This window comes from Ursus maritimus, unplaced genomic scaffold, assembly GCF_017311325.1.
Source record: "Ursus maritimus isolate PB19 unplaced genomic scaffold, ASM1731132v1 scaffold_20, whole genome shotgun sequence".
NCBI lineage: Eukaryota > Metazoa > Chordata > Mammalia > Carnivora > Ursidae > Ursus > Ursus maritimus.
Genome location: NW_024424453.1, coordinates 27,215,491 through 27,233,318, shown reverse-complemented (window position 1 = coordinate 27,233,318; position 17,828 = coordinate 27,215,491). Strand labels below are relative to the sequence as shown.

General features: G+C 48.3%; 1 protein-coding gene across 1 annotated transcript in view; it reads left to right on the top strand.

Moving 5' to 3' along the window:
- Positions 1-17,828, top strand: part of EPHB1 (EPH receptor B1) — a 112,521-nt gene that overhangs the window by 13,373 nt on the left and 81,320 nt on the right. Inside the window, exons 3-4 of the mRNA XM_040636595.1 lie at positions 8,797-8,921; positions 15,195-15,357. Of these exons, the coding sequence (XP_040492529.1) occupies positions 8,797-8,921; positions 15,195-15,357 (288 nt within the window). The remainder of the gene's footprint in view (positions 1-8,796; positions 8,922-15,194; positions 15,358-17,828) is intronic.

Genomic DNA, 17,828 nt, shown 5'->3' with positions numbered 1-17,828 from the left:
TCACTACAGTAAGGGCAAACTTTCATGGAACGTCTATTATGTGCTAACTCGGTGCGAAGAGGCTAAAGACATGACTTATGCCCTAAAGAGTTTATTCCAGCGATGGAGAGCAGAGATGAGCACCTGGAAAGTTAGATCACAGGGCACTGTCCCAAGGTGGGAATTACAGCCGATGAGAGTTACTAAAATAAGGGCTGTGAGTTGGGAGGAGGGGAGAAGGGGTGCTCTGGTGGACATGGTCAAGAGGGGCTAAGGCAGGGCAGCGTGTGGCCCGATCTGTGCCTCTGAAGGCTACTGGGTTATGAAGAGATGTGTCAGAGATCTCCAAAGCTAGGTTCTGCTGGGACACTGCGTGTGGAGCTATGGGCTTTCTTTTAAAGAAAGCAGTGGGCTCCTCTAGGGGACAATGGGGGGCAGCCTGGACTGGCCAGTGGCTGCCATGTTGTTAAATGTTAGAAGGGACATTGGGACTTTTTCCAATGGGAAGCCATTGAAGATTTTTTTTTAAGGATTTATTTATTTATTTTAAAGGGAGAGCGAACGTGAGTGGGGAAGGGGGGAGGGTGGGCAGAGGACAGAGAGAATCTTAAGCAGACTCCTTGATGAGCATGGAGCCCAACTCGGGGCTCCATCTCAGGACCCTGAGATCATGACCTGAGCCAGAATCATGGGTCAGATGCTTAACTGACTGAGTCACCCAGGCGCCCTGCATTAAAGATTTTTGAGCACCAGAGGAACATGTGTGAATCAAGCTTTGGAAAGAGTCATCTGGCTGCAGTGTAATTTGAAGTGAAGAGGCCCAGAAATGTATGAGGGAGGTGGGACAGGATATTAGGTGTAAGGAGATACAGGTGACAAGACCAGGAGAAAGGCAGGGACAGAGCGAAGAAAGCATCCATGACACCTGGGCCTAAGTCACACTGTCAGATGGACGGGCCATGGCTCATCCCCTCCTCAGAGTCACAAGGTCTTCTTGTCCTCAAGGACACGGCACCTATTGTTTACATCCTAGATGACTGCCCAGAAAAACTTCAGGTCATCGTGAGATGTCGCAGGAAACCATCTGTCTTCTGCAGCGTCTTATCACACCAACCTCTAGGGAAACCTGCTGTTAACCTGCCTCTTCTCCAAGCTCATTCTTCTCCATCACTTCCATCTTGACTGGGTAGACATGTTCATTTATCCCCTCAGAGATATTTATCACTCAAGTACCCACGACTGTCACTGGGTTGCGCTTTTCACATTTACGTCCGGAACTATGCCCAGGCATCGCTTTGCGTACGTAAAGAGGGTGGACCCAGAAGGAGACTCTGAGGCGGTTGCTGAGCCCCCTGGCCTGGCAGACTAGATCTAGGTGGAAGGAGCAATAGACTACACAGGGCACATCGACAGAACATCTGAAAAATCCATAGCATAAGGATTAACACTCCTGTTTTACACTTGACGAATTTGAGGCCCAGAGAAGTTAAGTGACCTCGGTCCAAGATCACACAGTAAGCAGATGGCAGAATAGGAATCCACATCTCTCTACAGCATCTCATCTACAGTAGGGCCCATAGTTCTTCTTTTTCCAATTGCTACTGCCCTGGGCTGGGCCCTGGGATCCTGACTGTTCCTCACCCTGCCTTGTTTTCCTCATAGCTGGGGTCTGTAGTATACAGACTGCGGGTGGTTAGTCCAAGAATAATTTGGCTGGAAAATGCTATTCTAGAGAGACTAGAAGAGGTTAGCATTACCATGCGATCCAGCAATTTTACAATTAGACATACACCCAAGAAAAATGCAAACATAGGTCTGCACAGAAACTTGTACATGAATGTTCTTAGCAGCGTTATTCACAGTAGCCAACATGTGTGAACAACCCAAATGCCCATCGAGTGATGGATATTTGTCCTAGAAAAAGCAATGCCCACGAAGGTAGACGAGATTACTAAGCTCAGAGGCACACTGCTCGGTGTGGGGCAACAGCACCTCTCTGAGGGGTCACTGTGGGGACCTTCCCTCTGCTACAAACCACACGGAAGGGCCAGGGAATACTCCCCCCCCCCCGCCCAGCAGGAGTTATCATGTGGAATGCGGATGGGCTCCTTCTATGGGCCTCCTTGGACAGTTCACACATAAAAGTATCCCTAAGTGGGGAGGTCATTTCTCTTCCAGGAGACTTATGAGGGCTGTCACCTGAGCCAAGGTGAAAGGAACTCAGCTGTGACCTGCAGCCAAGCTCCTGAGGTGGGTGAGAGGTGACCTCAGAGTCAGGCTGTCCCTGGTGTAATTTCTACCTGCACCGTTTTCCCTTTAGATGAAACCTGCCAAAACGTGAAATCCAAGTTTCATATTTTTTATAAACTCTTCAGGCTTTTTACTCCAATAGATCAACTTAATTTTGAATGTGTGTGTGTTGCTACTATTTTTCTTTAAAACTGAGTACTTTTGATGTCTTAAATGAAGTATTTTAATACAGTAAACTGTTATATCATTTATTATATCCCCAAATGGATTATGGTTAAAGCTGTTGAAAGAATTATTTTGACACGAAAATCAACTAAGACATTAGGAGGCAATTTTTAATAAGCAAAGATAACGCATTAGAACTCAGTAATTGTCCCAGAAAAAAAGCATCAACTCATTCTCATATTTTGGGATGTGAGATGCTTAATTGTTGGGGGGGGTGTGAAAATACCCTTATTAAATAAGGTAAACAAAATGAGTAAGAGGAAAACTTTGAATATGACTGAGTCGGTAACTAAGTTAAAGGGTCAAGGAATGTCATAAACCTAAAATATATCGTCCAGGTGAACCGGAGATAGGATGGCACGTCTTCCACACATGAAGACTCAAGGTTCCGGATTTGGGGTTAACTCCTGAGATAGATTCACGCCACCCTCCCAGACCACAAGCAACCCTCTGATCTCCTCTGGAGCCCTCCTTACGAATGGAGGGCTGGGTGGTGTCTGGTCAGGGCCAGCCCCGAGGTCATGGGCGGTGGTGGCCCGTGACCAGTTTGGGCCCACATTTGCCCCGTGTCAGCTGTGAGTTCTTTCATAACTTGCAGCCGGGGCCATCGTGTCCCAGCAATTTATCCACATCTCGTTTGTCAGCTCAGGCGAGAACATTCTGTACGCTTTCTCTGCTGTGTGTGACATACTATCTTGGATCTGCCTGCTTCAAAAGCAATTTGGGAGTATGATCTCCCCAAAGTCTTCCTTGGCGAAAAGGAGACAGTGACGCACTGACTCAGGCCGTCTTTGCATTTTCTCCATCCCTGAGCCCCTTGACCAGTGGAGGTTAAGTCTCTCGCTGCTTCTGACACATTTAAAGGGCCTCTTATTACTGGCAATAGCCTCTCTTATCAGACGCTCCCGGCCCTGGTTCTTTCCAAACCCAGCTGGTTTTCCTCAGTGCCTGACAGGGACACTTTGCGCCTCCCCAGTCTTTCCTTTGCATCCCGACTTCTTATCAGGTCCAGCCCCTTTACTGTGCTAAGAAGGGGTACAGGGCAATTTTGGTCATATTTGGGTCTTTGGAGCATCTCCTCTTTAGGACAAACACATCCTTCTTCTTTTTTTTTTTTTAAAGATTTTATTTATTTATTTGACAGAGATAGAGACAGCCAGCGACAGAGGGAACACAAGCAGGGGGAGTGGGAGAGGAAGAAGCAGGCTCCTAGCGGAGGAGCCTGATGTGGGACTCGATCCCATAACACCGGGATCACGCCCTGAGCCGAAGGCAGACGCTTAACGACTGCGCCACCCAGGCGCCCCCAAACACATCCTTCTTGAGCCTTCAGGACCCCCCTTTTTTTTCCCCAAATAACCCCTAAGCTAATGCTTTATTCTTCCTTTTTCTAAAGGATGGTCCGTATTTATTTCTTTGTTAAATTTTAATAATTTTGTGAATTCTTTATTTTCATTTTCTTCTCTCCATAGAATGTTTAATTTAGTCAAAAGCGTTTTTGTGACGGAGAGACTCTGTCAAGCATTCAGTATAACTATTCCTTCATCTGAGCATGCAAGTGTATGGAGAAAAGACAACGGGCCAGGACCTGCTGTTGAAACCAGCATAATCGGGGTTCCTGGGGGCTGCTGCTTTGAATTAATCTTCCCATCCCTCTTTTAATCTGCCTTAGCTTTGCTAGAAGAAGGTGGTGTTTGCGTGGATATCTGAGCTCATTTTTTATTTTCTATTTTGTCGGAAGGTTTCATAACATGCAAAACACCAGATTTAGAGGTGGCATTTGCACTTGGAGAAGAAAAAAAAAAATTTGTCGCCATAGGTGATCACCGATGTCAGAGCACCAAATGTAAGCTGCCCTGATTTTCAGGAAGGAAGAGTAACACTCTTTTACTCTTTTACTTCCCCATGTGCTAAATCCCATCTCAATTAAAACGTAAGACATTGAGAGTGACTTGCGTGAGGATACACAGCCTGCAAGGGGACCTGTGAACGTCTGTCTTCACCATAAATCTGAGCAGTGTGGGCAGTGGTGACCCTTACCCTCTGGCAGCTTCTCCTGGGTCCATGTGCTGATTGGCTGCTCGGAGGTCTTTACCATCTGTGTAACAGGGGCGTTCCCCTCAGATTTGGCTCTGGATTGCTTCTGGATCACCCTGCACTATGATTACCTCTTTAACACTAACAGCAGCTAGATGCCAGGGATCTTCAGGGCAGAGCTGTGACATTTTTTTTTTTTTTTTTTTTACTCATCCTTCTGTCCCCAGTGATTAGAACAAGAGCCTGACACAATGGTTGGCAAATACATTGAGTCTTGAATGATGGTTTTCCAGGAATTAGAGGCAAAGAAAAGAACCGAGTCCATTAACATCCTCAGGCCGTTAGAGTTCATCTTTCCAGTTTTTCATCCATAGTTCTTTAGCTCTAGAGACAGAGGATGAGCCCGAAAACCCGTATGGCACTGATGTGGCTGGCAACATATAAATCATGTTTCCACGCAGGCTGGAGGGAAGCGTGGAGCTGGGCAGTGAGCGTGGCAGGGGTGGGCAGAAGCAGGCTTCCCCGGACCGCCTGTGTTGGTGGGCCAACAAGGATCCCCCCGTGATCTGGCCGGACTCCAGAAACTGCCCCACCTTCCTCCTCTCCCTGGCTCTGCACGGTGCATTCGAGGTCGGGAATGCCGGCCATGAGCCATCCCCACTTAAGCGTCCAGCCTGCTGCTAACTCCGAGCTCGGTTCCTGGTTTCTTCTTACATAACTTAGCGGCAGCCTTTCACACGTTCTGTCCTCCTGGGGACATTCATTGCCACTTGACTTCTAGGTAATGACACTCCCCTGCTTCCTGCCATCTCGTTGGCCTTGCCTTCTCCAGCCCCTTGGCTGTTTCTCCTCCTCTCCTGAATCTTAGCTCCTGTATTCTCTTCTCATTCCCGCGAGGATCTCTGGCTGTTCTGCAGCTTTCGGTATCTCTGAAATACGGACGGCTCTGCACTGGTGTCTCCAGTCTGGACCCCCTACCCGTGCATTTGTCTACTCAGACAGCTTCTGCTGTCTTGCCGCGTCTCCCTTCATGGCAGCCCCACTCTTCCAGTTGCTCAGGCCAAAAGCCTTGGAGTCATCTGGGCTCTTCTGCTTCTTCCCCATCCCACATCCAGTGAGATGTGCTAAATGTATTCAGAATCTGACCACCCCCATTCTCACCACCTCCACCGTTCCGAACCTGGTCTGAGTAGCCACAGTCTTGCAGCTGGATCCTTGCAATAGTGTGAAGCGAGAACTTTCCGCTTTGGCATGGCCCCTGCATGCTATTTGCAACGCAGCAGAGGGTGATGCCGTTAAGGTGTAAGTCAGATTATGCCACCCCTCTGTTCGCCACCCACCCGTGGCGCTCCCTCTCACTCAGGGTAGGAGCCATCATCTGCGGCCTCGTCTCTGCTTCAGTCCCACTGGCTCTTCGCTGCTCGTCTGGAACACCAGCTGCTCCCAGGTGAGAACCGTTGCCCTGGCTTTTCCCTCTCACATGCTCTTCTCCCAGGTGTCCACGTGGCCCCCTCCCCTCCTTCTACCCTGTGCTTCTGCGTCTACTTCTCAGGCAAGGCCTTGCTGATCGGTGATTTAGAACTACAGCCTTCTCCAGCCGGCCTCCTACACTTTGGCATTCTCTGTCCCTTCTCCTCTGCTCCATTTGTTCTTTTGTTACTTAATATTTTAACATCCCTTGTGATTGGTTGATTACATCTGGCCTCTGAATCCCTCCACTAGAAAATAAACTCCATGAGGACAAGAAATTTTCTTTCATTCACTATGGAATCTCTAGAACCCAGAACGGTGACTGGTACATGGCAGATGCTCAGTGAACATTTGTTTAATTAGTTCATTAATGGACCTGGGCCATGATGCTAAGTTAGGAGGAAGAGAAGGTGCATTTGGTGGTTGAATCAGGATAAAAAATTATTTCAGTTTACCAGATTCATAGGCCAAAGCAAATGTTACACCATAAAGGTAAAAACATACATGTAAATCCCTGTAGTCAAAGCCAAAAGCCAACTCTACAAACAAAAGAGAAGGAGCACATCATGAGAAAACCTAAAGGTTATATCTAACAGTGATTTCAGAATCAAATGGCAGGGATGTGTTCTTGATGCAAAAAAGGCTGATGGTCATGTTAACAGAGGCATAGTACACAGATCATGGGAGATATTAGTTTTACCCTAATACTTGCTGCTTAAACAGCAGTGGGAGAATTGGATTCAGCTCTGGGCCACATGCCTAAAAAGACAACATGAGCCCCATTTGGAAAAGAGCCACTTCAGGTGGCAGCATGTCATGGGAGAAATGTTCATAGTATCTGGCCGTTCCTTTCAGCAGGAAAAACTCAGGGGAGACCTAACTAGTTTCTTTAGCTATTTGACAAGCCATTCTGTGGAAGAAGGAACATTCTCTATTACTTTAGTCAGTGGAACTGAGACCGTTGAGAAGAAGACAAATTTTGGATAAGGATAGGAAGACATGCAAATTGGTGAGAGCTACCCAAGTATGAAGCCACAGCTCCTAGACTCAGCGAGCAGCCCGTCCCTGGGGATGCAGCAGGGCCCAGCAGAGAATCCTTGATAGGGGGATTCAGGCCTGCATAAAATCAGGTCCTCCACAAAGCAGATGCCAAGATGGGATTAGAGGTGCCAGAGATTGGGGAAATGGGAAGGGAGGCCAGAGGAAGCCGGGAGAGCCATCACCATGAAGGAGAGAGGGCAGGAAGGAGGATTAGATGGGAAGACTCTTAGACCGCCATGCTGTACGAAGAAACATTGGTGAGTCCGATGGGTAGTCTTTGGGCAAAAGCCGCCCAGCAGAAGAGTCAGGAACGGGTCTTTCGAAGCATGCTCACTTCTCTCAGTCAGTGGCTGGAAGCCGCCTGTGGGAGACGGGGCTCTGTGTGGATGCGGTGGTGGTTTCCGAGTACAGCAGCCGGGGCCATGAGTCAGCTGTGCCCCCAGGGGTGGGAGCTCTGAGAGGTGCGTTTTCAGGGCCACCCCAAGGTCCCCGAATGGGAACTGTGCAAGGTCCTGAGTGGAATGTCTGATTCCAAACCATCCTAACACCACGTCTCACACTGTGCTCTCCTGTGGCTCCCGGGACTGTGGGCCTGTCCACGACAAGTGCTCTGCACCCCCACCCCAGCCTAGGGGCCAGCCTGTCTTTGGTGCTCCCTGAGAGCCCAGCGAGTGGAGAGCACAGTGACCCCCGCACCCAGACACTTAGCCGCGCCCTGGAGGGGGATCCGTTAACTTAAAGCGAAGATAGTGTCACTGTGCCCCAGTCCCCAGAGAAACCCATGTGAAGTGCAGTTCGCGTGAGGAAATGACCTTCATGGCTGCAGAATTGCCAGGACTAAACGGAACAGCCCCTGAGCAGAGCGCAGACAGAAGCCTCATCCATTACCCGCCTCTTCCCCTAGAAAGACAACCCTCATTTGTTATTTCCAGACTGTTTTCATTTTACTAGAAAAGCGTTGAATTGGGAAATAAATAATATTATTTCTGAACAGAGATTTTGGAATCACTTCACAGATTGTGGAATTATTATCCTGTTTCCAAATGTTTGGTTTGGGCATCATTTCTTCATTTATATTTGTGAGTTCTTTATTGCAAATGTCCTCATTTGGAAAACTCTGACAGAAGTCTCAATGAACTCGGTTGTTGGTCTGTGTTCATGTCTTTTTAAGAGACGCCTCCTCTCTTTCTTCTGAAGTGCAGCAAAATCTTGCATGCAGTGTCAGAAAGATGTTTGCTAGAACATTCCTTTCTATTGCAGTAATTCTGCACTGACCAGTTCTAGTCTCTCACTAACATCCCTCTCTCCAGGTTCTCTTCTCTACGGCAGCTCTGCCTATTAACACAAGACTGAGATTCCTTCACCACCTTCTGTTCAAAAACTTTCCCTTGTCCCTCTTGTCCCACTGTCTGTCAGAAGCCTAGACTTGCCCTAGTTGTCACGCCCTCCCTAAATGGCTCCAGCTTCCCCACGCCACACTGTTTTCATGGGATTCCTCCAGCCATCTCATTTTGGTCAAGCCTTTCTCCTCCCTGCGCAAAAGCACCGTGCACATTGCAGCCCTGCCCTCGTATATGTCCCCCTGTCCTAAATTATCACCTTTTCTCTCCTTTGTTATCTGTACTCCATTCATTCTGCAAAACCTACAGGAAGTTCTGCACATCAGCTCCGCTGGTGAGAAAGAAAGGGCAGCTTCAAACCCAGAGACACCTCTCCTCATTTATGTCTGAAAGACGACACCTGCCATCTAATCGGGGGTCTGTTCACCTGCCCTGCCTTTTCCTCTCTCCACAGCCCCTTCCACTGTTCCCATCATGCACCAGGTCAGCGCCACCATGAGGAGCATCACCTTGTCATGGCCACAGCCGGAGCAGCCCAATGGCATCATCCTGGACTATGAGATCCGGTACTATGAGAAGGTGAGCCAGCTCTGCCCACAGGCTTGCATGACACGGGCCCAGCTATTATTCAGTTAACGGTGGCCCGCTGAGGGCACAAGTGGGCAGGCTGGAGGAAGTCCTGAGGTGGGGAAGAATCGGCCGATGGAGGCCAGAGGCTCCTTGGGAGAGTTTGTTAGGTCTTCCTTGGCAAAGCTCTCCAAAGTCTGGACACCTTCTGGACCAACTCGGGAGAGAATCTTCCAAACTACCACCTGCTGTCTGAACAGCTCAGTGGGCTGGTATGGGCAGAACCAATGCCGTTTTCCCAGTTGCGTGTTTGCTGTATTAACGCAGATGCCAAGAAAATGCCGGGTGTCCCCTAAACTTCCCAAGACTTTGTGGTTTTGTAGACCAGTGTTTTCCAAAATGTTTGATCATGTTCTTCCAATATAAGTCTGTTTATTTATAAATCGTATGCTTGTACTGCCATGCTAGTATATTTATAGAGATTAAAAATATGTAAATGGAAATTTAAAAGGATGAGATAGAAAGTATTAGAAATAGAAATTTGTGTATTATCTACTGACTGTTCTTTAGCAGCTGTTCTGGGGGCCTGCAGCAGGCCACACGCTGCCAAGAGAAGGGAAATGGGGCCTTATGGAGCTGGTCCCCTGGGTCTCTGTGGGGGAAGCACCATGTTAAACCGTAGCATTTGCAAAATCCCAGGAAAATACTGACCCAACACATTGTTTGTAAAAACACCAGATTCATTTACTTGTTCTGCAAGTATTTACTGAGTGCCTGCTATTTGGCAAGTATTATTCTAGAATATAATAATGATCTAAAGAAAGATTTCTGCCCTCACGGGGCTTACTTTCTAACAGAAGGAGACAGAAAATGAGCACCACAAATAAGGAGATCATATAGTATGTTAGCAAATGAATCGTGTAGAGGGAGATAGAAAAAGCAGGAAGGTCAGGTTTGGGGGAGGAGCAGGTTGCAGAATTAAGTAGGATGGTAAAGGTAGGCCTCTTGGAGCAGGTAGGTTCCAAGTAAAGACTTGAAAGAGGTGGAGAAGCAGGGGAGAGAGAGGCAACCGGGCAACTGGCCTGTGCAACGGCCCCGAGGCAAGGTCATGACCAGTGACTCTAGGAGCAGGAAGAAGACCAGCATGACCAGAGCGGTACAAGCAATGGGAAAGTAGCAGATAGGTGAGAGAGTGATCAGGGGAGGTGATCGTGCCGGACGTTAGAATTTCAGCTTTCCCACCCAGTGAGATGAGGATCCATAGCAGGGTTAGCCGCAGAGGAGAGACAAAATCTGAGTTCTGTTTGAAGAGGATCATTCAGCCGACCCATTAAAAACCAACTTGCTAGATTACCATCAGCTAGAACAAGGACGACAGTGGCTTGATTGGGATGGAAGGAGAGGGCCAGGAAAACAGAGTCAATTCCAGGTACAGAAACCAAAGACAGGGTGGCGGGATTTCTAGCAGGTTGGACTTCAGATGTGGGAAGGTTTGTGCCTGGCCCGCTGGAAGATGTCCCTAACCATCATTGACTTAGAAGGGGGCTTGCTGTGGTAGAGCATGCTTGGGGTAAGGGAAGGGACAGAAGTTCAGCTCAATGCCTAAAACACCTCTGAGATCGCCAAGGAGAGCAGGCAGCTAGATGTCCATGTCTGCAGTTCAGGAGAGAGGACCAGCTTGGACAGGCCCATCTGGAAGTTGTCAGTATATAAATGGAATGAAATCCTTGAGGCCAGCGGAATCACTCAGCAGGGCATTGGAAATAGAAAGACGATCAGGGGTGGAGACCCTCAGCCCTCAGGCATGGAGGCGGTGTCGAAGAGCAGAGCATGACTGCCTTGGGAAGCAGGACCCTCACTCCCCAGCTCCTCGGCTACTTTTCCCTTTACAAGCAGACCTCCTCCTTTGAAACACGGTAATTAACTTCAACTTCTGACACTATGAAGGAAGCTTATTCTCCCATTTCAGACCACGTCCCTACTTCTCAGTAATTTATACTAATTATTAACAGACACACACGCATGGCAGCTCAATGCCTGAGGCAGCTTCCACACCTCAGTGAAGCATATTATTGTCCTCACTCCAGAGGAGAGAATGCTTTCCTTGGGAACACGGAAGATTCTTTGCCAAAGCATTGGTTAGTTCAGTACGTTACTATGGAATTCTAGACTTCACTTATAAAGTGCTTGACTGTAAGATGTTACATTGCCCGGGCCATTTCTAATGCAAATAAAGAAAAAGACATTACCCTGTGAGGGTATTTCGAAATAACCACAGAGATCATAATTCATCGTATATTGAGTACCTATTATGTGCCAGATAGTCACCGATACATTAGCTCTGATCCTTAAACGAAATAAAAGAAAGATGTTTGCAAGCCAGGTGTAACCAATTTATAGATGATGGCACTAAGTCCCAGGAAGGTCCACTGACTTACCTGTGACCACGAAGAACCAGAAGTACGGACATTGTTATTGTATTTCCATGGCGCAAACTCCTGAGCTCAGTGTGGAGCTGGATAACAATCACGCTGACGCTGAGGGCCTCCGAAATAAGAGAGTGCACCTTCATTTAAATCCAAATGCTTCTAAGCAGAATGATCTGCCTCCCTGCTCCAACAAGGCCAGTGAATCCTGTCTTTCGAAGATGCAAACACAGGAGAACCCGGCCCTGGTAGATATCCTGGATTCGATCCAAAGAAACAAAACCATTCTGTACCACTTGTTCTAAGCCAGGAGTCAGCAGATTTTTTGCATAAAGGGCCAGATAGGAAATATTTAAGTCTGTGGCCATATAGTCTCTGTCCCGACTACTCAACTTGCCGTTGTAGAAGAAACAGCCATGCACAATATATCAGAAGGTGGGCGTGGCTGGGTTCCAATAAAACTTTATTTACAAAAACCAGGAGCTGGCCAGTAGTTTTCCAACCCCTGAAAACCCTCCCTGGGTCTCCCACCTCACATGACCCTCTCGATTTGCACTTGGAACACCTTTCCATTTCAGCTCTGTGAATAGAATCAGTGAGGCTTTCGCCTCCTCCAATAGCTCATTAATAGAGAGCTCAGATGCCATCGGGCTGATGACACTCCCAGAGCCTCTCCATGTTCATCTCCTTCCCATTTTAATACGCTTCCATTCATCATTCTCTCTTGTTTACTGTCTTGTAGCACTTTTCACTCCTGGTGTCAGCGCTTGTAGGCAAACCATGGGAGGGGCATCTGCATCTGCTCTCAGCTGTCTTCATGATTAAGCGTTTCGATGTTTACTCGCTCTTCATAATAACTGTCCAGGCCAGAATGGGCTGGTTCAGGCCTTGGGAATTTCTACCCTTCACATTTTAGGATCATTTTCTCCTAGAAACTCTTTCAGACCTTGGCAATATCTTGTGCTCGATCGATTGGTTCAAATAACTGGTCTGAAGTGTGGTGTTTATTCATTCATTTAGCTCTGAATGGTTGAGCGCCCAGGCAGTTTGGTGCCAGCCCTGGGCTGCCTGTCGGGAATGGGAACCATGGTGTCTGCCCTCAACAGCTCTGGTCGCTACCTCTCACATGCTTATAACATCAATCATGGGACCAAAAAAAGAAGAAAGAAAAGCAAGCAACCATGCTCTTCGCTCTCACTCATTTGTCTAAAGTTGATTAATGGTTTTGAAGGGGAACAAGGACGAATACTCATTTTAATCACTGAACTTCTTGAAGAATGTGTGGGCTGTAAAGTGATTATGGGGTAATGTTTTTGTTCTCACAACCCAGATATCAATACACCAACAGACAGTTTTCAGTCAAAGAGCTGCCCAGTCAGTGTTTTCTTCTTTCAAGCAGCGCCTAATGCCACAGATTCCAGTGAAACCAGAGACTCCAGACAGCTGCCCGCTACCTGGATTTTGTAGCGATGGGATTTTGTCCCAATTTGCAAGGTGATGAGGTGATTTTTATAGCTTCAGGTTTCAGATCTCCAGTGTGTCAAGATAGCAATGACCAAAGTTCTGGATGATATTCCTTCTATAGCGGACGGCCTTCTTTCTGCCGGATCCCTGATTGGTGGTGGGGGTGGGGGGATCCTCCTCCTTTTTAAATAGATCAAATGATGGAGGGGCTGTCCCTTCCCAGCAGTCCTTCCCAGAGGCTGATGGCTCGCCACTCTGTGAGGACAAGCATGTAACCTTCTACTGTCTCTTCAAGCTGGCCTCTAGCTGTGGTCCCTTAGCCTGCTTCTGAAGCATTTGTCATCACCCCATGTATCACCACACTCCAAATAGGCCCAATTGCTTCCAGGCTCCTGAATCTCTTTAGGCTGTGCTTTCACGCATTCTATTCAGTTCTCACTCTCCACATTTCTCCATGTGGCCAATTTCTTTCACCTGTCATGACTCAACCAATGTTGAGTCAATCTCCTTATCAACCTGAGCTGGGTGACCCTCTGCTATCCCCCTACAGCCCCCCCAAGCCATCTTCTGCCTAGTCACTCAGTTAGCACTGCTGTCGGCGTCTGTTCATTTGCTGGTCTGTCCCACAAGATGTCGTGTCCCCAAGGAGAGGGCCCATGCCTTGGTCCCTGCAGCCCGTGTATAGCTCCCAGCACATGGTAGTGTGTCATAAATGCACCTGCCTGGCCAAATGATTGAGTGAGTACACATCAGGTCACCCTCGTCTTTGGAAAGTAGACTTTTACATGTTTTAAAACAATGGCCTTTATTTTTTTTTTTTAAAAAAATCATTGCACTGTATTCTTCTGTCCTGGCTCAATTCCCCAAACTTCTGTGGCTTGTGTGAGGATGTGGCTTACACACCTCTTGCCGTCAGCTTTCCCCTCATTTGTCACCATGCCTTTTAAAACATTGTGCCTAGAACTGATCACAGAACCCCAGATGGGCACATTGGACTTGGGGGCTTCCCTCTCAGTGACCCAGGCTCTTCATTTTCACTGATGTCCCCATTTTTCTCTAAGATTGATGGTACAGACAGGGGCAGGCCCAGACTCAAACTTTTGTTCCTGCACACTTGGAGATAACCCATAATCTCTAAGATGTGCCCATGGAAATGACCAGAGGCCGGACTGGTATATACGAGGGAGCTGAAGGTAGGGTGTAGTGATAAAGAAGAACAATGAAAAGAGTCCAGGGGAAGCCTTCTTGGAAGAGGCGGCCTTAGAGGGCTGGGCATAGGTAACCTGCAGGGTGCAGAGGAGCACTGGAGAGAGGCATTTCAGACTGGGAAAACAGCCTAAGCGAAGGCCCTGGGGCAGTGGGTGTGGTTCCTAGAGGGACAGCGAGATGGCGATTTGGGGGATGTGAGATTAGAATTGCTTCATTATGATGGGCCTGTCAACCTAGATTTAGGAGTTTTGTTTTTATCTGGTAATAGCTTTAGGGAAGGTCAGAGATCTTTTTTAGGAAAAAAGTTGGGATTTGGTGGGGTGGGAGTAGCAGAAAAATGAGAGGCTACAAAAGTCTTGGCACAAACCAGAGGTTACATAACATCAACAGGCTTGAAGGGCACCCACCACGGGCAGAGGAGTCAGAAGGATGAGAAACAGGAGCAACATTTGTACACACCAGAGGACAGTCATGTGTGGATACCAGGGACTGCAGAAGACAGGGCAGAAGGTGCCGGAGAGAGTGAAGGGGGCAGGGGCCTGACCCCCTGAATAGGTGTGAAGGGACAGGGTCTGCTCTCCAGGGAGAAGGTGCATGCCCTCCCAACCCAGACAGACAGACACAGGCCCCAGTGAAGGCAGAGCAGATAAGGGAGGTAGTCCAGAGTGGCCTCAGGCTCTGTAGCAGAGTGGACACTAAGTCACTCAGCTAAGGACTAGGACTTGAGGGAGCTTAAGGGGTGATCTAGAACAGCCATGGTGAGGAGTGACTGGGAGATCTTGAGTGAGGAGAGAAAAGATGAGGCCTCGGGAGGAGCAAGGCAAAGGGCAAGTGTTGTCCAGTTCGCTTGTACTGACCTCAGAGACGCCACAGCATTTTGCAAAGCTGCACGTGCCTTGTTATTCTCTGATGAACCCTGGAGGGGAAGGGGCAGAGAATGACAGCCTCCCAGCCAGGCCCTGAGAGCCCAGCCGTTCGCTCAGAGCCTTCTTTTTAGAGCACCACCACCTCACGACACGGAGCTGATTCTTCGTTCTCTTGGTCCAGGCCAGACTGTCCCCCGTTCAGAGAGAAGGCCTGGGGCTGGTGATGGCTTCTAACGGATGGGGCCTGGGTGCTCCAGGGAGCAGCAGGTGGGGATGCGGCTCTCAGGAGCAGGCTGCAAATTCTTCTTGCTCTTTTTCAGGAGCACAATGAGTTCAACTCCTCCATGGCCAGGAGCCAGACCAACACGGCACGGATCGATGGCCTGCGGCCCGGCATGGTGTACGTGGTACAGGTGCGTGCCCGCACGGTGGCCGGCTACGGCAAGTTCAGCGGCAAGATGTGCTTCCAGACGCTGACGGATGGTAAGAGGCGGGCCGGGAGACTGGAACAGGGCCAGCACTTGGGGGAGGGGAAGAAGCCGCGAGAGGCTGTCCTCGCGGCCCAATGCCAACCTCTCACTGCATTCCGGTGCCATTCCCTGGCCTCCGGAGCGGCCCTGCACACAACGTAATTCACAAGGCAGGGCATCTGTCTGAAGTCTGGCCTACTTCTCTCCTAGCATCTCATGGGCTTGCCTTCGAACGGTTTCTGCACCACATGCACAGAGGTCACGGCAGTGAGACCCACACGTATCTCGGGGGCCATGTGCCGTCCTGCCTCTGGATCAGGGCCCGGTGCCTCTGCTCTTTTACCCTCACTCCCACTTCACCCCTTCTTCTGGGGGACTGGGAGCTGAGCCTAACTGCAGGAGCCAACGTCTCCAGGAAGGAAACAGGGGCAACATTGGGGGTGTAGCAGTCCCTCCTACCCAGCATCTCAGCTCATTTGAAGCAGCTTCATATGGGACTCCAGTAGGTTCTGTTCATGTGTCACTAGAGATAACAGACACTGTCTTCCAAACCGTCCCCAAGGCCGGAAAGTCTGTCACCCAAAATACTTCCACCTTTGGGCTTTGTTAGTTCCCTATTATAACGATCTCTCCCAGTCCTCTGAGACCGTCCTTTTGAATGGTTATGAAAATCTGGTTTCCCTGGAGCCTGAGCATCGAGCGTGGGGTACCTGCCTGTGCTCACTCCCTCCCTAGCCAGCCATTTACCATGCGCATGCTTCTGTTTATCTACTTACTATCTACCTTAATTATGCATTTATGAGCTGTTGCCTGATAGTTTTCCAAATATCAGTCTATTCTCACCCTCTTCAACTGCAAGCCTTTTAATTTTTCACTTATTATTTACACTACATAGAAAATAGTCTTCCCTTCCAGAACATTTTATCTTAGGCCAGCACTCTCTGACTAGGCACGTGGTAGGACTTAAGGTTTTATATTGACTCACAATTTTTAACAATTTAAAAATTCACCAGAAGCATTTTAAAAATCAGATGATTTCATGTGAAAACCATAATGTGCTTTTTCTTGGGAAAAGTTTCGAAGAAGCCGATGCTGGTGGGCATTGTGGCGTGAGGGCTCTGCCCCCGAGCTGGGAGGGGGCTGCCCCCATGGAGGGTCTGCGCCTTCCCAGTGATTTGTACCGGGATGCTTTCACATGAGCTGTCTGGTTTCTATAGGATTGGCGTTTACAGCCCGTTTTGAGGTTTTTTATTTTTTTAGGTGAATCTTCACTATTTTGAGGATGGTGGGTTGGGGTGGAAAGGCAAGCCAGTTTATTCAGATTAATAATGCTGCCGGTATGAGAGGAATGCAGGCTGTCTCCTGTTCCTGAAGGACTCTGTCCCCTCTTTGCACCTCACTTACCCGCTCGATTTATGGGCACTTTGGCATCAGGAAGTACACAGGATTAAAAACCCAAAACTCAGAATGCTCTGAGCCCTGGTCTCTTGGCAATTCTGCTAGACAAATCAAGAAGTAACAAATTTCTCCCAAGAAGACTATTCCTTTTACATTTGGCAGTTACGTTTTATAAACCCAAGAGGGGCTAAATGTAACAGAGTTTTGGTAAGTGGCCAAATTCAGGAGTATTTATCTTAATGACTGAGGTTTGCACATCGGTAGTAATTAAGTTCACTGAGGCTTCGGGCCCTGTCTTCAGCACAGAGGTGAGTCTGAAGGATGATCAGTGATAGGGTCATTGGAGCAGGGAGGACCTGTGGGATTCTGCCCAGAGTCAAAGACCACGCTTTGGGCAGGGGACCACCACATGGCAGCAGAGCCACCGTGGCCCCGGGCCGCTATTAGCTACAGTGTGCCTAGTTTTGATTTAGCTGCTTTTTTTTTTTTTTAAACCCATTCATAAAGTATGGTATCTGCATGTTTAGTCCAGGTGATTCTTAGGCTCCCCAACTTTTGAGAGTCATCCTTCAACTCTGTGAGCGGAAGAAGACACTTGTACAGATAAAGAGGTTGGTTCTTGAAGCTTCTCACTCTTTAGAAATCAGTTTTAAAGACTAAAGGTCACATTGCTTGATGAAGTTTTTAAGTTATAGGGATGTTTTTGTGGACTCTTCACTGTGGTTCCTTGAATTTCCTTTTTTTGTTTGTTTTGCCAAATTATTATTATTTTTTAAACGCATGTTACAGAAAGCTCTCAGCTGAGGGAAACTGAAACTCTACCCTCAGTCTTTAAACTTGGTGTCTGTGGAGTGGCTTGGAGAACAACATCCTTGTCTTTGGAAATCTCTTTCTCCACCCACAGAGTTGAAGAGTGGTTCTTAAACTCTGAGGAGCGTGAGAACCACCCAGCGTATTTGGTAAATACGCAGACGTCCTGCTCTCCACCCCGATGTTCCGATTTGGTAGGTCTGAGGAGGGGCCTGGAAACAGTCATGGTGAATCATCGGGCTCAGGGGATTCTGATGCAGGGCATGGGAAGCTTCG